Consider the following 25,220-nt stretch of genomic DNA (forward strand, 5'->3'; position numbering starts at 1 on the left):
ATTTATTAGACAGGATTTAAGCAAAAACAACGTAATGTTTACGGGTTTTGTAAGCTTCCCTAAGCAATTTAAGACAAAAATTTTTTTTTTTTTAAACACATATTGGGTCTTCGCTGATGGTTCCGCTCTGTGTAACGTACCACCTGTCTGATGCGTTTTAATGAACGTAGTCATTACTCTGAACCTATTATAAATACTCATTAATAGAAAAGTTGAGTTGAGATAATTCGCCGCCCTTCCCATGTTTAGCTCGAGCGCAATGAAATATATTTTTAAATATCTGAATCTAAGGGCCACCTCAGTGTTCCACACGGGGCCATTTGGTCAACGGACCCCAAAAACAAACGAGCTTGCGCTGTTCTCACAAGGAAGTGCAGAGAGAAATTGATGCGCTTTTTTCAGCTGAGTTGGCTCATATGTCAAAAGCTGGTGATTTGTTATTTATACAGCCTGAGATAAATTGTTCCCAAAGTACGCAGTACTAATCTGCCAGAGGCGACCCGTCAAACCTTTGAAAATGCCCCGGAGAAAGGTAAGGCAGGTGTTCGCTGCAGCCGTTAGACTGCAGATCGGACACAACATAACGTCATAGCTTCTGTTAGCTAACGTAGAGGGAAAAATAGAACTGTGTGAAAAACCTTTGACTGCCAGCGAGCTGAAATGTGATTCTACAAGATGCCGTTAACAAATTGTAGATGTGTGTTGAATACCAATGTTGGTAGAATCACACAACTGAAATGCCTTTTTGTGTTGGTGCTAAAAGCTAAGCTAGCTAATGTTTATTGCTGAGTTGCAAGAATGTGTTGTTGTTTATTAAGTGTCGCCTCGTCGGGGTCTAGTGAGAAGAACTTTGAGAATGTGGGCTAGTTTCGGTCAGGTTTCTCTCAGTTGGTGGAGAGCATGGAGCTGCTGGTCCCCCTCACTGTGGAACGGCAGGTTTAAGCTAACTGACGAGAGGGAACAGGCTGTTCTTTGAGTGCGATGGTGGAACGAAGCGTCCGGACCAAAACAACGCTTTGATTGGTCAGAATCGGGACAAACGTTACGTTCATTGGCCTGGCTCCTTCAAGCCCCGCCCCCTCGACAATGTAATTGGTCGTATGTAAATTAAGTGCTCAGTTTCTTGTTGTGAAGTTGTCAAATACAAACCCCTCTGATGCGCGCTAACTGTCCCTGCTGTACTGTAGAATATCTCCTGTTTTATTTTATTTTCACGTGTATATTGTTACTTTATTTTACTGCTATTACGATGTAATGCATATTAGTATTAAAAGGCAAGTAGCGTAATATTGATGTTTCTATTAGTATGAACATAAAGTGTAGGCTACACTTGCATGGGGTATCGTTATTTTGATTTACTGTATTTTGTTATGTTTACTGTGCTTATGGATGTAGGCCTATATACAGCTTTAAATTTTGATTAAAGGCTTAGCTCTCCTAATGTTTTCATTGAAATCAATGAAGTGTTCTCATATCTAATTATTAGGCTACGTGTTATTTCTTTGTACATTAAATGTGACTTGTGGAGAAAACGAAATCAATATGCTTGTGAACAAAGTATTGTACAACGAATTAAATACAGAAACATTAAACCATTATAAACCAATATCATATTAAACCATTTGTAATATCACATTTGGGCTATTATTTAGAATGGAAGGGACTCTAATATTTTTTAATGCGAATTACATGTTAGCTACTAGGCCTACTTGTATCCCCTTACCCTTACCCTACCCCCACCCAACCGGATTCTGGTCTCTTGTGAGCCCTCAACGGTACTCAGCATCACCCCATTCATTCCGTGCAGCAGGCAGTTAACAGCCTACAAATTATGCAGCAAAACAAGTTTATGGGACATTTAATTAGTTCATTTGTTTTAGTGAGTTGGTAGGCGCTCTTGGCAATACTCTTTTAAACAATTAGTCAACTTAACTGACTCCAAATTGGAAACCAGGGACGTTTTAAGAGTTTAGAGTCTTATTCTCTCAGGCGTTGTGGAAAAATTGGATTTGGTACAATAGATATTATCGCTATTATTCGGTGTGTACACGCTGTGATGATTAGGCTTATTTTGAGTATTTATTGAGCAGCTTACATCTTGACAAGAGGTGGGTGCAGAGCCGGAGGAGATGTGGAGAGGGTAATGCTCCTCTCCCAGTATGGGATCTTTGTTGAATTATCCGCTGGTAAAAACACACAAATCTTTACTCAGAATGTTTCTAAACCACCTGATTCGGGTTTATTGACAGTCCAGACTTTATATCACGCAGGCTGTTGATAACTGTTGTTGTTTCCAGAGGACCGCAGGCAGCAGCTCGGACGGGACGGAGGACTCGGATTTTTCCGCCGACCTCGAGCACACGGAAGCTTCCGAGAGTGTGCGCAGGCGCAGCAGCACGCGCCTGACTCGCGCGTCACTGCGCCTCAGCCAGAGCTCGCAAGGTAAACATTTAAAAGGTTAGGTTATTAAAAATAATCCTCAGGAAGTACGAAAACGCCAGACAGGCAATTATATTACACAGAGGCGAGAACAATAGAAAGTTTGGGATAAGAAACGATATGAGGGACTTTTATAGCATAAAAAGGCATCGCATGGTAACCTTAAATTTCTCTGAAAACAGTTATTTTGTTAACTTGGTATGTCATACATTTGCAGTGTTGATTTAATGCTTTTCTAAATTTCAATTAAAAAGCTAATTTGTATAAGTTATAAGTTCATACATATTTCCGCAAACCATTTTCATCAGTTTCATTAGGAAGGCGTCATTTATAATAACTGATGGATTTTTAAGTTATCTAGGCCTAAACCCCCTTCAGCAGATGTTTAAAATAAAAAAAATATATATACATATGTATATACAGTATATATATATGTGTGTGTGTGTGTGTGTGTGTGTACTACAGAGTAGAAAAACTCCATTTAGCCCATAACATGCAGCTTCAGCAGTAGCTTTTAGATATGTGCTGCCTTAAAGCATGAATGGATTCAGACAGCCTGACCTCCCCCCACTACAGACAGGCAAAGTCTACTCCTACCCCCCCGTGTGACCTCTTTATGCTGTGGCTGCCAGAGAGGATTTATAGCACAGAAAAAAAGGCAGACGCTGTTTCCTCTGCTTTTTGTTAGTGGGAGAAGTTGGCTACGCTGTCCTCGCCCTCATACAGGCTTAGAAACACAGAGCCTAGTGTTCTCCAAAAAATAAGTGGATTCAGAGGTTCAGTCTTCCTTTCTTTGGCGGGATTAGTCTCTTCATAACCTTTGAAGCCATTCACAAAAACGAGTAACTATGTTCTTCTTACTGTTTTTGCTTGGAGGTGCTCAGTTACAGACTGCATAGATTTAAGAATCTAAAATCTTGGGGAAAAAAGATGTAATGGGTCTGTTCAGAAGATTGTACTCTAAACCTTTACAGCAAATTTCCATGTAGACAATCAAGTAGGGCTGCAACTAACAATTATGCTAATCATCTAAAACCTAAAGATATGCAGTTTATTGTCACATAAAGCAAAGAGCAGCAGCAAATCCTTATAATTTAGAAGCTGAAGCTAGGAAATGTTTTTAGATTTGCTAGAAAAATGACATAAATTATCAATTAATTATTAAACAAAACTCATACACACTTTGTACATCCTGGCTCTTAAAATTTATATTTAGCACTGTGTAGCATCTCAGCCTCTATTCTATTCTCTCTACCAATGGCTAACCTAGCAATTATGAGTTCTTGAAACTTGTTCTATTGACATCCTTATTCTCCTGACAGCAATCTATTGCTTTTTTACTTTCTTCTGACAAATGTACTTATTGTATGTCGCTTTACATCTGCTAAATGCCCTAATTGTAAATAGTGGCCAATTACTATTCTGTTAATCAAACCAATCAATATATTGACTAATCATTTCAGCTCTGTACTCAAGGCAGTGACTCTAGGTCACACTGTTAACAGTAGCAGAAAAAAATCTAGTTAAGTAAAAGTAGCAATTTTATAAAGGAAAATAAATGCATTTGAAACTTAAGTAAAGGTATGGAAGTATTAGCAGTAAAACGTATCGAAAGTAAAAGTAGTCATTATGAAAAAAAGTACATTTCTAAGTGTATTAATGTTTTATCGGCATGTTAATGCTTTGGGTAGTCTCATTAGGTGATATCAAGCTGGATAGTTTACATTCAAATGCGTTTTATTAGGTTATATATTTTGTATGTAAAACCATATTGCTTAAGTAATCTCTTCTCTTCTAGATAACTTCAGCTCAGTGCGGAGCAGTTCTCCTGCAGCTACGGGTCCTGAAGAAGGCCAGGATTCAGCAGCAGCAGCAGCAGCAGCAGCAGTGGCAGCGTCGGTCTTCTCCTCTGGGCGCAGGGTCACACGCAGCCAGCAAGGGGCGACAAACACCACAGCCAAAAAATACCCGCTGCGTCAGAGCAGGTCATCTGGCTCAGACACCGAGGCTAATGGTGAGACCGGTAGTGTTTCCTGGGTGTCTTACAAATTAGATCTATACATTACATTAGGGATGCTTTCTACATTATTTATATGAATAGTGGATGCTGTTTGGTGTATTCGCGTTCCTTCTCTTGACTGTAGGAGGAGAAAAATCACAAGCAGATTAGTTTGTTATAATAAGAGAGTAGAAACAGAGACGCAGCAGATGAAAGAGATGAAGGAGGAAAGTGGTAAAGTCAGGGCATGGAGGGGAGGAGGGAGAGAACGAAAGGAAGCTTATAGAAAAAACAGATGCGTAGATGAGAGAGTTGAAAAGAAATCTGAAAGGGCAGAGGAAATAAGAAATTACATAAAGATGATGTGGGAGCGGAGATGGAGGACTGGAGTCTAACTGCCTCTTTCATTCATTCACTGTAGAGCCGTTCAGCTAATGTCACAGGCCCTGTCTGTGATCACAGTGTGTTCCTGATTATAAAGAAGACAAATATGTGTCAGTACATATCCTGGACCTGTGTTTTGTCATTGGGAGGAATGAATTACCTTACTAAGACCAGGATCTGTTATCCAACTTCAGACACCGTAGGAGGTGGTGATCTATATCCATTAAAGCAGATATATCTGCGCTTAGATCGTTTGCTTATTCAATTTTATCATTTGTTACTTACTTTGTAACTAAACGTTATTTATGAAGAACATTTATTACAGTAATTTTAATAATGTATGTCACACAAACCTAGTTTGTTTGTTAATACAAAATGGAAAACCAAATATAAAATGTCAAAACAAAATTCAAAAAGAAATTGGAACACAAGGAAATAATTATACAGTAACAACAAATGTCAAAAGAAGCTGTGGTGAAATTTCTCATGTATCCTTTTGTTTTTTTAACTAATTTAAAATGAATCATTGTAATATATGGTTTGCAGTTCAACATGATATCTGTCATTGAAGGATTCATGTTTAAGTGGCTCTCTCCAAAAGCACAAATTTAGTTTCTGAGTTTTTTGATTTTTTCTTAGTTTGTATAGCCTAAGCCATTTAAAGATGTGAATTAGTTCATTATTAAGGTATCTGTGAGAATAAAAGATACTAGTAGTTATTGTAGTAGTAGTAGTAAATGTAAAATATCAAGGGCCCTAAAATTGACCCTTGTGGAAGCTGAGTTAATTCTTGGTTGGTGACAAATTTACCTTGACCATGAAATTAGCTACAGAGGCAACACGTAGCTTAGCTGTATAATACAGTAGCAGTATATTATAGTCAAACATGACAAAGGCTTTGGAAAGATAAAAAACAACCTCAGGAAATTCCTATTCCTATGCGATTCTTCCATAAATATGTTTCTGCCACAGACAGTTGGCACTTTGCAATGCAATGTGAATGCTCATTAAGTACAGTAGTAGCAATAATGTTTTTATAGTGATGTTTTTATAGGTCTGTTGAGACCAAACACGACCTTCCAGCCTCGGCCGGACAATAAAGAAAAGAAGACTCAAATTATCCTTACAGAAGATTTCACTATTATATATTGCCGGTTGTCAAGTCCAACAACAGTGATTAATTATTGTGATCACAATATTAAAAAAATAATAATAAGTCAGTCACAGGTACGTCTTTGTGCCTTTGTTTGCTTGTCTTTCTCAGTAAAGGTAGTCTAACTTTAAATGTAAGCGGCATTAGGAATGAGGTTTTGGGGTTACACAAAGTTAAAGAAATCATTTAGCATTGCCGGAGGTTTGCAATCTCAGACACAAAAGATTTTACTCCATGAAAACATCCTGTGTTGTTTGTGGTGGTATAACTTCCTTCCATAATTGTCCATACCTTTTAGATCATTAGGGTGCATGTTAATGTGTTTATTATCTCTATGAGTAAAAGTCTAATTTGAAATGTGTGAACTTTTTGACTTGTCATTTTCAGTTAAAAAGGCAATTCGCAGATTTATGCAGGGGTTGTAAGTTAATACCCAGCATTCTTGCAGTCATTCTCTTTGTCCTGATTGGCTCAGCAGACCTGAAGCAGGGAGGGGACCGGGACGAGACCCCTCCTCGCACCCCGACAGGAAACGCCCCATCCTCAGAGTCAGACATCGAGGTCTCCAGCCCCAGCAATGACCACGTGTCCTCTAGCAACGATGTCGTAGTTTCGCAAGAGGAGGACGAGAGACTGGCCAAAGAGCTGTCACTCAAAGAGGCCGCCGCCCACGACCTTTCCCACCGGCCCAAACGACGGCGCTTCCACGAGAGCTACAACTTCAACATGAAGTGTCCCACACCTGGGTGCAACTCATTGGGTGAGGAGGGCACAAACACGGCGACATTTTTCATTGGATCAGATTTCCTGCTCCAACACACACCAACCCCAAGCTCTCTGTGTCCCTCTCTCTCTCTTTCCCTCTCCCTCTCGCTCCCCCTTTCTCCTTCGCTTTTTCTCTCAGGTCATCTAACAGGGAGGCATGAGAGACATTTCTCCATATCGGGATGTCCTCTTTACCACAACCTCTCTGCTGATGAATGCAAGGTACATGGGCACACACACGCACACACAACAGGGATTCCAGAGTTAGGAGTGAGTGTGAAACCGTGCTCTGACCATTTTATGTGTACAGTTAAATTTTTGCTTCATTACTACTTTGTAGCTTTTGTAATATTACTCATTAATCAAAACAAGTTTGCACCGTCGAAACATCTCAGCCATCACACTGCGACCAAATGTCCAGTGGATGAAACTGAAGGAAACCAACAGACTCAAATTGAAGTTGTCATGCCGCGAAGCCTCCAGGAACACTGATGTGCTTGCTGCGATGTTTCCGCTGCGGGGGTGGTTGTGAGTTGTTGGTGGTAGACAGTGTTGATGTTTTTGTCAGGGCAAGGCATCGACGCGCGACAAACAGGCCGAAGAAAGGACGCTGTCGCACCGCCAGGACGAGAACAGACACTCCACAAGAAACCAGGTAACACACAAGCACACATACACAAAAAGGTAGAAACAGCAAGTGCATCAGACAAGCGGCAACTGAATCCAGGTGAAGGCTGTGACCCTTCCTCGATTTCACCTGTCCAGTTCACTTCATCATGAACTGAAGGCGTGTTTGTGTGTGACTGTGTATGGAGGGGGAATTCCCACACACTGAGGCATTACTCTTAAAGCAGTAATACCTCAAGGGTCCATCCCAGAAAGCAGGTTTAGCAAAGTCTGCGCCAAACCCTGAACACTGAGTATAAGTTTTCGGTTCCAGAAGGAGGGGTACGCACCATTACGCCTGACAGGTCGCCATGGTAGTGACTTGTCAGTCACAAGGTAGCCACACCCTAAAGCATACTGTCTATTTTTCTCTAAACTGGACCATAATTTACTAAATGAACATCATGCTGATTTAAAGAAGACTCAAGCGATTGGGACCAGAAACTCATTAGAAAAGTATTTACTGAGGTAATAAATAGAAATGCTGGCCTTTAGAACGAATGCCGGTTTAAGGCACTCCCACATTAGCTTTAAATTTTAGACCCGGAGTTTGCCGAGGGAAATAAAAGGCAGAGCCTCCATTTGAATTCAAGTGACGTAGTGATATTAATGCATGTATATATGGACCATGCACATTTATCATTAAATAAAGAGCCTGAGTCAGAACGGGATGAATGTCATTAAGTTAATACAATACAGTTTTATTCAGTGTTGTCCATTAATTTATCCTTAACCAGACTAACATTTCTTTCATGGACAGTAAAGTCAATTTTAGACATCTATTTGGATCTTGGCTCAACAGCATTCGCTGGCTTTATTTCAGCTACTTTAACAAATGTTGTAAATTTAAACATGGTCAGACTATATGCAGCCTATTTTAAAAAAAATCATTTTCTAACTACATTGTGCAGTTGCACCACGATCCGGCTCACTCTAAAATATTAACATATAATCTCCTATATTTTATCATTGATCCTACTAAAATTTTAGTGAACTGTTCTTAAAAACTGTGTTATTAAAAAAGAAGGTTTTTATGTGCCTTGATGCTGTCTAATATTTGAATGTGAGGGCAAAAACTTCTGTTCAAAGAGGGCTCAAAAAAGCAGTAACTTTAGATAGTCTTGAGTAACAAAATGATGTCCAAGCAAAATTCAGATTCTGATATACAGTAAACCTCAGCTAACTAATGCGCTTTGATACGGACTAAATTGACCAGGAAATGAAACAACTTCTCTGGCTCTGGAAGCGGGAGGAGCCAAAGAGAAGCTCAGGGTTTATTGAAAAAAAGCAGCCAGGTTAGGTTCAAGTTACTTCTCTTTCTGGAACTGGAAACCCTTATGTCCAGGTTACTAACTCAGAGTTTTCACTAAAGAGAGAACTGGGTTAGATCCCCACTGTGACAATGTGTCCCTGAGCAAGACACTTAACCCCTAGTTGCTCCAGAGGCGTGCGACCTCTGACATAATTAGAAATTGTAAGTCGCTTTGGATAAAAGTGTCAGCTAAATGAGTAAAATGTAAATGTATTATCTCTAAAATATTAACATATTTCCCAGCTCAGGATGTTAGAAAGATTTCAAAAGGGACAGTTATGAAAGCCATTTGGTTTTTCTGGTCAAAGCGTATATTCATATACATTTTATTTAGACAATATGTGAAATACGGGATGATCATGGCTGATCTATCTATCTATCTATCTATCTATCTCAAAGGTTGCTGTCTGTGCAACCAGGTATATAGATTATTGTATTGTTAGCATACGGCTGGATCTATTCAGACAGAAGACAAACTATTTATAAACACACAACATAAAAGTGGTCCAAATATCGATCCCTGTGGGACGCCAGCAGAGGAGCAGGGGACTTTTTTTAATGTCAGTGATATCAATATAAGTATTAATGGAAATTAATATAACTCAGCAAGACACTATTTCTTTATATACAGTATTATCACCACACATTTAAATTCAAGGTAGTGATCTGTTATACCATTCCTCAAAAGATAAAGGGGTGTGTTGAAGTGTTTGTCTCCGTGTGGTCTCAGGCCCCTACAGAGCGTCAGCTGCGCTACAAGGAGAAGGTGACTGAGCTGAGGAGGAAGAGGAACTCTGGCCTCAATAAGGAGCAGAAGGAAAAGTACATGGTAAGAGGGTGAGAAAGGAATGTGTGTTCAATGTCAATGTACTCCGCTTAATTCTATATTTTGAAAGTGTTTCTTCTTTCCCTCTCCAATCCCCCCCACCCCCACTGCCAGGAGCACCATCAGAGCCACGGAGCAAGCAGAGAGCCGCTGCTGGAGAACATCACCAGTGACTACGACCTCGAGCTGTTCAGGAAAGCGCAGGCACGTGCCTCGGACGACCTTGTAAGAGAGAAAACTCATCACCACCTCCGCCCCTTACTCTTTTCTCCTGCCCTCTGTTTTTTGTCCCCCCTTTTCTGCATTATTCCTCTTCTTCTCTGTTTCAGTCAGCAAACTCTCCTCTGCAGCCACAGGAGGAGTCTGAGATATTTTTGGTAGTTTGGACAATCACTTCCTGTTACTCTGTGTTTGTTTTTATTATTATCATGTTTTTGGGTTGCCCGTCCGTCTGTACATCCCATTCTCGTGAACGTGATATTTAAGGGACGCCTTTCTTAGAAGTTTTAAGAAAGTCGTCCCTTCATTTTGAAATATTCTTACAATTTGGCACAGCTTCACACAGATTTTTAGTGGGGTCTATGATGTCACTATGACATCATAATGTGCTGGAAAATGAAAAAAACTTTTCTTACAATACATCCATGATAATCTTTCATTAACCAGTTCAACAATGTATATTCACTGGAATCATAACATCAGTATAGTGATAACTTCCACGTACCCAAACACTTTATACCTTTTATTTAATTCCTTCCAACTGTTCACATATCATGAGTGTGGTAATGCAGCTAGCCTTAAATGATCTTTAATTCACTTGATCCCGATTCAAGGCCTTAGATTATGTTTCAGAGAATAAAAAAAAACTGTGATACCAAAGGTGCACTATTTTCACTCAAATCTTATTTTCTGCTTGCCACTGAAAATGTCTTAAAATCCTTGCAGTCAACAAAAAAGAAATAAAACAGATTTTTTTCCCGAAATTTGTTTCATGCCTTCGTATAAAACCTTTTTCTATTTGTTCCTCATTTTTAAAATTCTACTGTTTTGTGGCTGGTTGCCTCCGCTGAGGTTTTCCTAAGTGATCTCTGGTGCACCTGATCCTCTTCCCTGATTAATTGAGATCTTTCCTGTTTCTCCTCTCTTCCCTCTGCCTGCTCGCCCTCTCTTCTTTGTACTTTTTTTACTTTTCACTTCCCTTCCCCTTCTCCCGTTCCCTCCTGTCCTGGCCTGTACAGGAGAAGCTTCGCCTGGCCGGCCAGGTGTCGGAGGGCAGCAACATGATAAGGACCATTGTGTTCGGTCGCTACGAGCTGGACACCTGGTACCACTCTCCATACCCTGAGGAATACGCCCGCCTGGGGAGGCTCTATATGTGCGAGTTCTGCCTTAAGTATATGAAGAGCCAGACCATTCTGCGCAGGCACATGGTGAGGCAGCTTTCCCTATTCATAGAGGCATCTGTAGGTCCTTAAAATATTTGAGAATGGCTGTGTCTAAATTCAACCCTGGCCTTATCTCAGTGTCCACACTCACAGACTGACAGACTTTGAGGCGAGTTCCTGGTAAGTCTGTGAGGCTGTCCGACACCGTCAAGTGTGCGAGGGCTCTCTGTGTCGCAGCCCTTTATGCAACCTTTTCTTAAGTCCACATTTCTGCAGACTTTGCTCACAGTTCATAGTGTTGTGATGTGAAACAAAGGGGTTATCAGGTGAGCCCAGAAGCCTTATGACAGAAGAAAGAAGAAGAACAGTAAACAAACAAGCATGTAAGGAGTAAACAACCCTGACGTTAACATGGATTTAAGATGGTACATAGAACCCATGAAATCAGAGGAATGCAATCACCTTTTTACACACGTAGTTTATTACACTATTTATTTTTGTTTTTTGCTTAATGATGCTGTTTTGACCAACAATAGTACATTGAATATTGACAAATAGCCTATAGATATATTATTGACAATTACCTCTCATCCACTCTGCAGGGCAAGAGCCTGCAAGAAGTATAAATCAGGCAGTCGGTGAAGAAAGTTTAAAAATGTAAAATAAAAAGTCCCAAACCCACAATAGTGTGCAACATGTTTCAGCGTCGTCAAGGTAAAGTGATAATGTGGCGAAGTGTTGTCCCATTCCTGTTTATAGCATTTTGGGCCCTTGCAGCCTCTTGCACTCAGTCACTTACCAGGTGCCGTCACTTAATTCTGTGAGGGTTCAGGGTTTAGGGTTAAGGGGGACTTTAAGATTAGGCCCCTGTGGTACTGTCTGCTAACATTCCCACAATGCAATGTGTTTTGACACAAAATGGCAGTAAAAAAGTGTCCAAAATCTCAGTTTACCTTTCACGGTTTTACTGGTCTGCTGTCATTTTGATGCAGCAATAAAAATGCATGCTGGCATTGATTTCTCTCACATTCTATGATAATGTATTTAGTTGAGTCAGAGTTAGAAATTGACTTCAGGCAAATGCATTTATGCATTGTGTCATTTTAAAGCAGGTATATTTTTTAGTGCGTCTTAAAACCTTACTCTCAATTCCTCCTGGATACACACTATATTTGACCCATCTGCATATCCAATGCAATACACCAAACGTTTTACCATTACAGCTTTTTGTTTGACTCATTCATCGCATTAATTTCTCCTGTCTTTTTTCTTTCTCTGTCTCGTGTAGCTTCAATATTCAAGATTCACTTTACAGATTCAGTCTGCTGATACACTGTTCATCATCAAACACACTTGTGACTTAGTATTAATACCAAACAGTCCTGTATTATGAAAACAAATTCACATGTAGTATGTAATGTGTTAGACTGTTTTTTTTTTTCAGTGGTCTTTCCACTGGGGAGATGATGTGTTAGAAAAACTGGGAAACAAACACGGTCCTGTTAAAAGATGCATTTTTCTGTTTCAGTATTTTGATCATCGGTTTTCTCGCTCTCTTATTCATCCCACATTTCAAAAATCACTGCAGATTCTGCAGTGATTTCTCTAAACGATAACCAAAAAGACCGAAGCTTCCATTCAGCGATGTTGATTCATTAAAGTGAAAATGGACTGTGGCACAAAGTGAGTCTGGGCTACTGCCTTAGTTCAAACTATAACCTTACTATCTCAATGCCAGAGGCGATTCATAATTGTATTCCTAAACAGTACAGACTCTATTTAGATAGACCATAGACTGTAGACCTGTGCCCCTCTGATACAGTTCCCTCCGTTTCTGAGAAGAGGAACTTTTACCGCACCGGGCAAATGGTTTGAAACTAGGCTGTCAATGAAACATAACACAACACTGTTGTCTGTAGCAGACTGGCAATGTTTGAAAATGAGCAAATATTAGAAAGAGTATTAGATTTTTCATTATAAGAACAGTCTACTGAGATTAAAACATTTAAAAAACACTTACCTTACCTTAGTGCAAAACTAAATCACTGGAGTTTCCTCCTAAGCCTGCTCACAGAATAGAGATGTGAATTCAACCTTTAAAAATGTTTTATTTTGTCCAGAATGACCACTATGTAAAACTAAAAGTAAAGTGTTTCACTAACTTGTTTATAAGCTAACCTCTGCTGCTTCCTCTTATCTCTGTTGCATAAAGGCCAAGTGCGTGTGGAAGCACCCTCCAGGTGACGAGATCTACAGGAAGGGGAACATCTCAGTCTTTGAGGTGGACGGAAAGAAGAACAAGGTAAAAGAGCGCTGCGCAACTCCTCCTGACCTTCACCTTAGAGGGTTGAGGAATCATTTGGCCTCATGCAGCAACATTTTGGTACTCTCCTAAGCCTCTCTTACTTTTTTCCTGAAGGTTTTCTCATCCAAGTGTTCCAAGTCACACTCGGCAAACTCTCTTAACTGCACAAATGTAGTCATAAATTGCTTTTTTCAACTTGATGAACGCCTCCTGTTCATGAGAAGGTGTGGGTCTGTGACGTCTGGTCATTAGCATAATCAGTGCTATAAAGGGCTACCTATTTCGCTCCATTACAACCGAACAATTTGAATATGAATACAGCTGCCAGTGACATGTCATCAGAGCAGCACTGTACTTTGACAGAAACAAAGAGGGGATGGTTTGATAAAGTTAGATAAAATATCTTGCTAAAGCAAAGCGGCCCACGGGTTAGATAGAAAGCAGTCAAGAAACGTGACGGTCATAGAGATGGATGAGAGATATTATACAGGAGGTCAACAGAGCATGTTGCTCCTCCTGAGGCAGCTGTCTGAGTGGGAGAACTTCTTCTTACAAATACTGTAGTAGAATATGTTTACTTGCAACCACCACACCAAATGAAATGGCTTTCATTGTGGAGTTTCATACTTTGCCAGAGGTAACACACTTGTCTTTTTGAGTTCATGACACGGATATTTTTTTCGTTAAGTTGGCTTTAGTTATATAGTTTATTCTAGTTGAATGTGGCATCACAGTAAACTCAAAATTCATTCAGATTACGGTGTTATGATTCTAAAGTCAAACCAGTGTTTATCCCCTGTGGAGAAAAGAGGCCCTTTGACACCTACAGTGGCTCCTATAGACGAGGTCATCAGCGTGAGCATTAATGAGAGGTGATGCTACCTTCAAGTCCATTTTCTGTGATTGGCTGTGAAAGTAAAAGAATATTCTGGTAGGTTTCCTGTATTGTTACCTCTTCAGCTTGAACCATGACCTGTGTCTCTGACCATTTTGAACCCAGTTTTGTGCCTGAATGTAAGACCTAATGCGATGGAGATGTGTCTGTGTGAGGTTAGCCAACTGTGTTTCTTGTAAGCTTTGCTAAATGATCATGTCTGTGGTGCTCCTCCTCACAGATTTACTGTCAGAACTTGTGTCTGCTGGCGAAACTCTTCCTGGACCACAAGACTCTGTATTACGACGTTGAACCTTTCCTCTTCTATGTCATGACCGAAGCTGACAACACAGGGTGCCATCTAGTGGGGTACTTCTCCAAGGTAACCTGGGAGCCAATTGCAGAGCCCTCTTGCTTTCAGCTAGATTACCTATACAGTACAGTGTTTCCCAGATAAGAAAGATTAGAGTATTTCACAAGCTATTATTGGAAGTGAGAGAGTATTAAGTAACTCTAGATAATAGGTCAAATTGGATAAGATAGTGGTTTTCTTTTAAGATGTAGGAGGTCTGATGGTGAATTGTTAATATGCACTGAGACCTGGTTATGAACCGCAGAGATTTTAGATTTTTGCATTTGCCCACGGGACATGATGTAACGATTAATTCTGTGTAAACACCGTCAGAGTTTGTCCAGTTCAGTTAAGGAGCCTAAGTGTAGTATTTGTATTTGCTAAAAAATACATCAGCTTAAAGTATCAGTAACATCAAATTAAACAAAATATTAGTACTGATATCAACCCTGAAAAAGCCACGTCAGTCAAACGCCCGTGTGGACGGATTTTATTCTCCTTCTGCAGGAGAAGAACTCTTTCCTGAACTACAACGTGTCCTGCATCCTCACCATGCCACAGTACATGAGGCAGGGCTACGGCAAGATGCTCATAGATTTCAGTGAGTACAGACACCCAGTAGTGTGTATTTGTATGTGTGTGTTTTTGCCTCATTAACTTAACCCTGGCCAAGGGATTCTGCACAGCACAATAACACCAGATTTAAGAGGCTGTCTGAAACACTTGCCCTTCTGAGGAAAACCCTGCACACTCTTTTGTTATATTGCTTTGCTATATTCTTATTTCTCAGTGGAGAATTAGATGCATAAGGAAGAGCGTAGACAAACAAAAAGCTGTATCTGGTCTGTGTTTTAAGGTTACCTGTTGTCCAAGGTGGAGGAGAAGGTGGGTTCACCTGAGCGCCCCCTGTCTGACCTGGGCCTCATCAGCTACCGGAGTTACTGGAAGGAGGTGCTGCTGCGCTACCTGAACAACTTTCAGGGCAAGGAGATCTCCATCAAAGGTTAGAACTGAACCACACTCTCCAAAATGTTGGAAAGAGATCGGGAACAATTTGGGAGAGAGAAAGCATCTCAGAATCGTTGTTGGGCCAAGTAATTCATTAGAGGCCAAACCTATAAATGAAACTGTGGAATATCAGAAGGAATCTGAAAGCCCCAACAATTCTTGAAACTGTACGTGTCTGTGTGTGTTTTAATATGTGCATGCATGCATTCATGTATGTCCGCCTTTGTGAATGGATCAGAGAGCACTGAGGCCACTCCAAGTCAGTGTTCAGGTGGATTGCACACAAGACCTAAAATTGTGAAAAACTGGGTCATCCCAAACACATTCGGAGGACTGAGGGAACATCCTGCTTATCAGTCTGGTCTCTACTGGTTGTATCCATCCCAGAGAAAAGCCCTGCTACTATGATGAAAACAAAAACAAGACTTAAGATCCACACTAGCAGCTCTGTGAGGCTGCACTTACATTGAGTTACTTTACTTTGGGTGAAATGTAAGTAGGCTAACATGCTCACAATGACATAATGCTCCCCATCATGCTAAGCATTTGCTAATTAGTGCTAAACACAATAGATGATGGAAATGTCTTTTTGAAATTTTGCCTTGATGATGGCACTAGATGAAGCTCCAAGGGATTTCCAAATTGATTACAACTCATAAGTCACTAGGATTGATCCTCTGGGAATCACAAATGACTGTACCAACTTTCAGGGCAATCCATCCAGTACCCGTTTCAGTCTGGTGGACCGGGCGATATTCCCATTCCTAGAGCCAAGCCACTAACACGCCGTTTGTTTTGACATAATTTAGTGAAGTTGTTCATGTAAAAGCCTTTGAACAAACCAGCAGGTGACATCAGAGCTTTTTCTTTTTCTTCTTCTTCATCCAGACACCTCAAACTGTTGTCTGAAAAAGATTAACGCTGCCGTGTGAACTTTCCTTGTAAACAAACAAAAGTTGTGTTTACATTCAGTGTTTCTCACCAAAACGCAGTGTGTGTATCCTTGAGGTCCAGTGCATTTCCTTCCTCTTAAAACATTTGAAAAGACAATATTTCTCAGTATATTAAATTGTGCATTGTTAAGTGGAAACCTCCGGGGCTGAAAAATGAAGCCAGCGCGAAAGTACCAAAAAGTGCAGTTCTTTGAATGTCCACTTAATTCTGGCTTAGATCCCAGTGTTCAAATGGCCAACTTAACAGCAGAAATTAACATGTTTACAGCCTGGTAAAAAAACAGAAGCTACCCCTATTTACCCCTCCATATAACTTACCTGTTTGAATTATATTAAGGCTTAGTAATGCATTATTAAGGGCAGTGACAGGTCGGTGCTGTCAAATAAATAGCTACGTTTCATTGTGCGTTTTTTTCACCAACTATCAGTCAACGAAATAACATGAAACCGATCACAGGAAGTCCCATTTGCATCGGCCACTGTCTCTTGCGTGCGTAGGGGGTCCTCGTGTTCTTGCTCGACATAGACAAATTGTTCGAATACTTCACATGGTACCTTTTAACCTCTTAAATGTATTTTTCCAACTCTGATTTAAGATCAAAAATCATTTCTAGACTTCACTGAGATATGTGTTTCAGCAGTTAAAATCTTAGATGTTCATTGTACCATCGTGATTTTGACAGCACTAATTATACACACAGTACCACAGTGTGCACTGTAGAATGTAAGATAATATCAGTTTGACAACTAAGACACAATATTGCACTTTTGTATGAGTTACTGTTAACAAATAATTCCAATTCAAAAATCACACTAAATAAAGAGGTCGCAGAACATTCAACAATAGATTGTCTCCAGGGTCGGGCAGCAACCACGACAGCGTGACAGAACAGCGAATAGTTCAGTAATCACACTCTGTTCCCTCCTGTCCAAGGCTCTTTTTGTCCTCCTTTTTGTTGAGCTTTTGGAGGTTTTTTTCTTTTCAAAATTTCTGCTAGAACCATCATCAGGTGCAAATATTGTGCCAATTAGCACGTAACACAAAGATGGTGAATGTAGTAAGAATTATATCTGCTAAATATTAACATGTTAAAGCAGTAGTTTGACATTTGGGGAACTAAATAATTTGCTTTCTTGCTAAGAGTCAGGTGAGAAGTCTTCACCTTTAGCTCAAAGCATTAAAGTGTAGCCTCACAGAGCATGGCCGTAGACTCTTTAGTCTTCGTAATCAGACAGTCCTGATCCCATCACTCTGACCTCTTCTTGTCCCGCACTTGTGTTCGCAGAGATCAGTCAGGAGACGGCGGTGAACCCAGTGGATATTGTCAGCACACTGCAATCCCTCCAGATGCTCAAATACTGGAAGGGGAAGCACCTGGTTTTAAAGAGACAGGTAGGAAACAAAGTTATTGAATTTGAAAGTCAGAATTGCTTTGATACTGTCTGTTTGCTCGAAACTTACTCTGCCCAGCTGGTTTTATTACACAACTGTAGGTGCGTTTTCTTTCTGTAGGACCTTATCGATGACTGGAAGGCCAAGGAGACCAAACGTGGTAATGGCAAGACCATTGACCCCACAGCCTTAAAATGGACACCGCCTAAAGGGACGTAGGGGAGCTCCCTCTCACACTCAAAACCCCAAAACACACACATATACAGACAGATTCTGCTCCGTACACTGGCATGCTCACAGACCCCGAGCCTGAATCATGACACACACTCTTGTTCAAAAAGCTTTCAGCAGCTACAGTCAGTCCCTTTCAGAGTCAGCCGTTACTCTGGGTTCAGCAGTCACTGTCATGGCTCGGGGAAAAAAAATGCAACATCAGCTCAACGATTTGATGCCTGTCCAGAATAGAAAACTTTGTTTGGATATATCATGAAATTACAACAAAATGAGGCAAAATGAATTATAAGGAATGTTTTTAATGCATAAATTAAAAGCTGCCATCAAGGGATCAGAGAGGCACTATTGCAATATAGCCGCTTCAGATGTCCTTGAATAAACAACCGTATTCCACTGGCTCTGACTCCCCTAAAATTACAGTAATATATTACATTACGGCTTTTTGGGATTTGGCTACTTACCTTTTTGTATGGAGCCCCAAAGTGTTCGATTGACTTAAATTAATAAATAGTTATGTAAATAAATAATCACATGAATAAATTGGGTAAAATATATAAATTAAACGGTAATTTTGTAAATAATTTAAGAAATGATTCAAACTCAGGGAGAAAAGGGCAGAAAGAAAATAGAATGTAATAAAAATAATATTCAATAAAATTCTGTTGTTACGAAAATGAACGATGAAATAACATTTCATTAAAATAAGTTGAGTTTTAAAAGATTCTTCAGTTATTTCACACATTGTTGGTTCATTTATCATTTTTACTCAATTTATTTATGCGATTATATTCATATTCATAATGTATTTTTTTTATTTATTTAATATTGAACACTTCCATAGAAGAGAAGCAGATATACATCATTTATATTTTGGGTTTCAGGCTCCAACTAAGATTGTTACGTAAAGCGTGACTAAAATTCAAATGAATGAGAAACGTAACAGCCGGTGATGTCAGTCTATGTAGGATCACCGCTGATATCTCCTCGACCTCATTTGTTATCTGAAGAGTGAAAGTAATTGTGCGTCGTTAGTCCACCTCCTCCCAGACACTTGATTAGCACAGAGCACCAGGCACACCCGGCTAATCCAATCTGCGACAGCTGGTATTATTAAACCTGCGCTTCATTTCATTCTGTTCTTGAGACGGCCGACACAACGCAGGTCGGCAGCCCGCTGACTCATGCAACGCGTTTTGGCAGACACAGACCAGCCAGGCTGTGATTAAACAGGATAAGGCCTGGGCCCAAAATACATAAAGTTTCTAGATCTGACCTCGATTTAACACCCAGGTCACATGACTAAATACAGCGTTCCCCATTTCTTTCAGTTGAAAAGAAAATTTGAAAGCGGAGGATATTTTTCCTAATAAATAATAAACTATATTGTCATTTCACATGTAAGTGATGTCCAGAACGTTTTTACAATTTTGTCATTAAAATGTCTTTAGACATTTGAAATGGTATGAAGAGTTGCAGGGACCTGGTCTCGGGCCAGATCTTTTACCTCCCGGAGAGAATCTCTTCTCGTGTAAAGAATGGTAGACAGGCCAGAGCGTGCAAACATTTTTCTAACTGTGGCTGTTTGAACCCAGAGCAAATCAGTAACTCCGTGTGTCTCCGTCGTGCAACAAATACACACATTGTGTCCAGTATTTAACCCATCACACCAGTGAGGCGGTTAGTCAGGAAGCTATAGCTGCCATTGGCCATGTTTGGAGCGTGTTATGTTATGTCACCAGGATGGGACCTACCTGGATGTGTTTTGTGACCACCTCTCTTCCCTTCTTTTTTAACCTTTAATCCTAGTGACGGCTGTGTTGATTTATGATGTCCACTGTTATATTCAGAACAGTAAAGATGCATGGGGAGTTTCAGCTGTTAGGAGCGTTGGAGCTCACAAACGTGTTGCTGTGTCCGTTGTGGTGTTTTTGTTAAAGTTCTCAATGATATTTTATACTTTTTCTACCTCTAAGGTTCACCACTGTATAAAAGCTAGAACAGCCCATTTTAAGCTTCTTTTATTTTCCTTTTTTATTCTGTGTGTGTTAATATGGGAAACTATGTAGCTGTGTTCGACCAGCAAGTCTTTTATTGTTGATTTTTTAACTAGATTTAAATATATAAATATATGCTATTTATATTCTTAAAAAATATGTTAACTGCGTATAACGTACGGACAAAGTCTGCTAGAGGAATGTGTACACTATCGGACCCGGCTTCCTTGTGAATATAAATATTTATCTCAAAATTGTGTGTAGATTTGAATGTGTCTAGAAGCTCTTTAAAAAGGTACATTAGGGAGAATCTAGGGCATCCTCCCACCAACAAAGCCAAGTCATTTACTTTTCAGACGTTAATCTCCTGTAATCGAAAGTGACGTATGATTGAATCAAAACGTATCACTTTTGCACATTGTCACTACTTGTTACCACCATAATTGCTGCTACAAGCAGTTAGGAAAATACAAGCACAACCTTTTTGTGTAGGACCAGTAAGCAAGGTCGACAGCATTTCTGTATTATTTTTTGTTCTTTATAGCCCACTATGTTTGATTGAAAACTGATTTTATTTTATTGACAATCTCCATATTTATTGATTTGGATCAACTTTCTAATTTTGTAACCAGCTTTTAGGATTTGTTAAAGGAATAGTCTGACATTTTGACAATGACTTAGATGAGATGATTAGATTGCAGCCGGTTAGCTTAGCTTCCTACAAAGACTGGAAACAGGGGGGAAACAGCTAGCCTGTTTCTAGCACACAACTCCCTGTAAAACAACTTTTTTTTACACTTCGGTTTTTGTACAGGTTACGCAAACAAGCTATAAAATGGTAGAGAGCTTTACAGGTGCTGCTAGGCAGATCTTGTTACCTTTGAAAAGAGCCAGGCTAACTGTTTCCCCCTGTTTCCAGTCTTTATGCTAAGTTAAGCTAGCCAGCTATTGGCAGTAGCTACAAATACTTCTTACATGTAGCTACCGCATTAGAGTGGTATCCATCTTCTCATCTAAATGTCGGGAAGAAAGCAAATAAGTGTATTTCCCCAAAATGTCAAGCTATTCCTTTAAACATTGTGCGTACGCTTAGACGGCAGTTGGCTGTGAAATTGGAGGTGTGTGGCCAAGAATGTCAGATTGAATCAAAAAAAATGTTGAATGTTTTTTGTTTTGTTTTGTTTTGTAGCTTTTGTGTTACAGTTTCATATGTGGAGGAATTGTTTTCCTTTACAGACTACAGCCTTGAGTTTCATTTGATTTTCTTATTTCATAGAAAAAGCAATGTTGCCTTTAAATTCTATAATGTCTTTTTTATAGTGATGTTTTTCTTTCTGCCATCTGTGGATTAATTTGTCTGTGTGTTTGCATGTTTATATTTTCTCTAAACCGTGTGGTTGGTTTTCCTGTCTTCATTTGGGTTTCACACGAAGGGGTTCAGGAGTCCCGTCACTGACTGGCAGACTTAAAATCAATACAGCCCATTCATTTCAAAGGATGACATTTATCCTTTTAGCACCTGTTCTCAAAAAAACTCCCTGAAATGTGCTACTGACCAAAATTACGACTAGACAGTGGGGGTTTTTTTTCCGTCTTTGCCAATTCTTAAGTGCATTTACAGGAAAGTGCACTTACTTTTTGAACAACCTTTAAAGGGAAACTTCATCCTAAAACACAGCTCTTGATGATGATGTTCTATACATGACTGGGCCAATTTTGTTCTTGACTGTACTTTTGTGTTTGTTATGTTGAAATATTACCTGCATAGGTATGATGGAGTGGTTGAAGTAATCAGCGGATTTGGTTTTGGTCCCTCACAATGAAAGAGGGTGGGCGTCGTTTTAGGGCTGCCATTTTGTACTAGGATTTAACATACAAGAAAAAAAAAATCCATAATAAGCAGAGAAAATATTTTCTTTTCTCACGGTAACAGAAAAAGGAACTGAATGTACTTTGTTTCTTGACTGGCAATTCAATTTAGTTTCATTAAACCATGAATTAAAACACTGTCAAAAAAGACCCCTGGAAAGAGTCTAACATCACAAACCGATCGTATTTAAGCTTGTGAAAGTCTCTGAAAGGGATTTTCTTCTTCATTTTTCTTTCTCATTTATTTTTTCATCCTGTTGTGTCACAGTTTTTCCTCTGTGCCAGTGGCAGCTATAGATAGGCAGCTTCAGAGCACCTTGCTGGTTATTAACACATCTGCATTGGGTCACTGTTAGAGGCATTCCATCACCTTCCATAGGCCACCAGCGAGCTGTTGTAGTAACGCAGCACTTCAACGCACCCAGCATCCTATTTAAACTACACACTCAAAGTAGACACTCACAAAAGTAGCGTGGCATCGATATGTAGCTCAGTTGTGCTTTTGTACTTGCTTCTCCCCCTTCCTTCCTCTTCAATAAATGCAAACGGTGAAACACATTGTGAGCTGTGTCTGATTGTATTTTTTTTTGTTGTTGTTGTTGTTTGTGTGTTGGCAACAGCAGGATTGTTTGGTCATTAATAAGGAATGTTGGTAGCAGCTACGCACTACATAATAATAAAATAATAAAAAAATAATAAAAGTTGTAATAATTATGACACTAGCTAAACTGTGGAATGCATTCACTTTGGTGAGTTTAAACGAAGAGACAAAAGAAGAAATTAAAACGAGTACGTTTTTAAACTTCTTCACTGGTCACTTAATGTGCTCACTTTTTCCTTCTTTACCTAATTTAAGATCTGGATTAATAAAATCCCCAACAGCAACAGAAAAATGCTTTACAGCAGCTGTCCCCATGGCTGTTTTTAATATATTGAAGCATGCAAGTGTTGGACACACTGAATGATGGGTAGTCTTATACATTACAAGGTGTGCGTGAGCTGTGATGCAGCAATAATGCGTCACCTTTGGAAGCCTGCTATTGGCTGATTAGGTGGTTTAGCGAGGGACTTGTGGGTAGACATGGTTGTAGGCTTTATTTTGCAACAGGATTGACTGCAGTCAGAACTTAAGAATCACAAGATACTTTAATACAAAGCTTCTGAGTTCTACCAGGGAAGTTTTTTTTGACTCATGCCAAAGTTTACTTTCTTACAAGTTCATTCATACTGGAAAATGGTCAATGAGTAGTTTGTAGTGAATGTGCTAAAACATGCACAACACCACTGATTCTTTGAAGGGCCCAATTAAACATAAAGGTCAGCTTAGTCGTCATGAGGAGCACTACTCACCAGGTGAAAAAAGGTGCGTCTTCTATGGCTCTGATCAAGCTTAGTCAAGTCTGAGAAAATAACCCTGATGATGTCATAGTGATGTCACTGGGGTTATCTCAGCATGACATGGGCATTTACGTGGGTTTACAAAGAGACATTGATGAGTTGCATTATGGGAAATGTGGGGTCCAGTTATTTTGGAGTTATGCTTTAGTTATGACTGCTTTTTTAAATCTGTCTGTTGTCAGTCTCCAATATGGTAGTGCAATTCTAAAACACTTGAGTGCCCTGATGCAGGCATCCTTTTCCCAATGTATAATTACAGTAATTAAATGTAAAGAAATAGCTATTGCAGGAGACTTTTTCATCAAATATAACATTTGAAATATGTAAATATGTATTCATTTTATCATCAGAAAAGCAAGTGCACACAACTATGTCAACAAAATATGGTTTTATTCAGTAATTTGCAACATTATGCCATTACTTTATTACTCTGCAGAGTAATTATAGCATGATTTTTTTTCCCCAACAATTATTGTCATGATGGTCCATCCCGATGAAACTGAATATTCCACTTACAGTGACACATAATAAAGACACGCTTAGCTAATGTTATAAGCTTTAATGGATTTGATTGAAATAAGCAAACTCTCTTAAAAGATATAAGGGTTACATGTACATAGCTTTAAATGTTGTCAATAACAATATAGATTATAGTTCAGCAGCAATGTATAGGCGATGATCTCAGTGATTTGCAGCTCAAATTCATTTCAGTTAATTGCAACAGGTGTGTAGGCGATCTGTCCTGGTCAGACTGCGTGACACGCTATGTCCTGTTGATCAACAACAGAGGACTGAATAGGACATCATAGTTGAATCGGAGCTTTGATTATGGTTTTTAAGATGTTTTGTTTTTGCTTCATTTTTCATCTTTAATAAGAGTCAGGTTTCCATTCCTCTTCCATATCTGAAACAGAGAGAGAGAGCAAAATATTAAACACTACTTAAGCCGTGACGTTTTCACAAGCAATGAAGATGGGGTTTTTAACTCTTAATATTCACATCTGAGAACATAATGAAAAATACTATTTAAAAAAAGTGAAATCTTAAAGTAGAATATTTAAGATAGTACTGGTTGAAAAAATTACACCAAAGTAACATTTCCGGGAATTTTACACCTCCATTGAGGAGTTTGCATTACCTCCACCTAAACTCCTTTTGCCCATGAGTCCAACAAACATTTCCCCTTTATTTCCTGAAGAGAGACAAACAGAGATAGATGATAATCATGATTATCTTACACTTGGGGGTAATCTAAAAAGAAAAGCAAGACATCACTCTTGTCCTTTCCTTATAGTGTAAACATACTCACTTTTCCTGCCAAGTCTCACAGGTTGAGATGTGCCTGAATTAAAGGAGTAAAGGAATAATAAAGAACTGTAGGGACACCACAAGTTTCAGTAGGAGTGTTACAGATATTACTGGAGAATAAAAAAAATATCACAAAGTTGGCTACAATATAGCTTCTAAAAAAACCACCATAAATCAACCATAAAATCTCCACAAAATACTATTATGTAGTTGTTTGTTTACCTGAGCTTCTTCCCATCAGGCCGTGGAACTGCTGTGCTTTGGACCGCTTGATGAAGTCTACCAGCTGGATGGGTATTTCTCTCTCTAGCGGGTAGCCCTGCACACACACACACACACACACACACACACACACAAAGGCAGTTATGAGTCACTGCAGGTTTGGTGCATCAATGTAAGAAGTCCCTGCTGTCTGATGGACTGGGAGAGCTCAATCCTCTGAGCATCGCTCATTAAGTATAGGATGTAATTAGGCTACTGTTCGTTATTTTCTGTCCCTTGTAGACCCATTTTTAGGCTGTAGTTTCACTTTAATATAGTCTACCTACTAAAATCTCTCTAAATATTTTCTTCAGCTGTGACAATGAAGATGAGAGAAGAGAA

At 39.5% G+C, this 25,220-nt stretch overlaps 1 protein-coding gene across 2 annotated transcripts; it reads left to right on the forward strand.

Moving 5' to 3' along the window:
• The first annotated feature begins 158 nt into the window (after positions 1-158).
• Positions 159-22,469, forward strand: LOC123984420 (histone acetyltransferase KAT7-like). 2 transcript variants are annotated; one of them, XM_046071312.1, is made up of 15 exons: positions 159-532; positions 2,298-2,442; positions 4,238-4,453; positions 6,454-6,735; positions 6,880-6,962; positions 7,309-7,395; positions 9,449-9,547; positions 9,659-9,769; positions 10,783-10,974; positions 13,142-13,231; positions 14,350-14,490; positions 14,968-15,061; positions 15,317-15,463; positions 17,708-17,814; positions 17,935-22,469. In XM_046071312.1, the coding sequence occupies exons 1-15, from the start codon at positions 518-520 to the stop codon at positions 18,031-18,033; spliced, it is 1,908 nt and encodes a 635-aa protein (XP_045927268.1). In that variant the 5' UTR covers positions 159-517; the 3' UTR covers positions 18,034-22,469. The 2 variants fall into 2 exon arrangements, with proteins under 2 accessions (XP_045927268.1, XP_045927277.1); XM_046071321.1 differs by having other exon boundaries at positions 9,659-9,748.
• Positions 22,470-25,220: the final 2,751 nt, after the last annotated feature.

The sequence above is a fragment of the Micropterus dolomieu genome, linkage group LG02 (assembly GCF_021292245.1).
Source record: "Micropterus dolomieu isolate WLL.071019.BEF.003 ecotype Adirondacks linkage group LG02, ASM2129224v1, whole genome shotgun sequence".
NCBI classification, from domain to species: Eukaryota; Metazoa; Chordata; class Actinopteri; order Centrarchiformes; family Centrarchidae; genus Micropterus; species Micropterus dolomieu.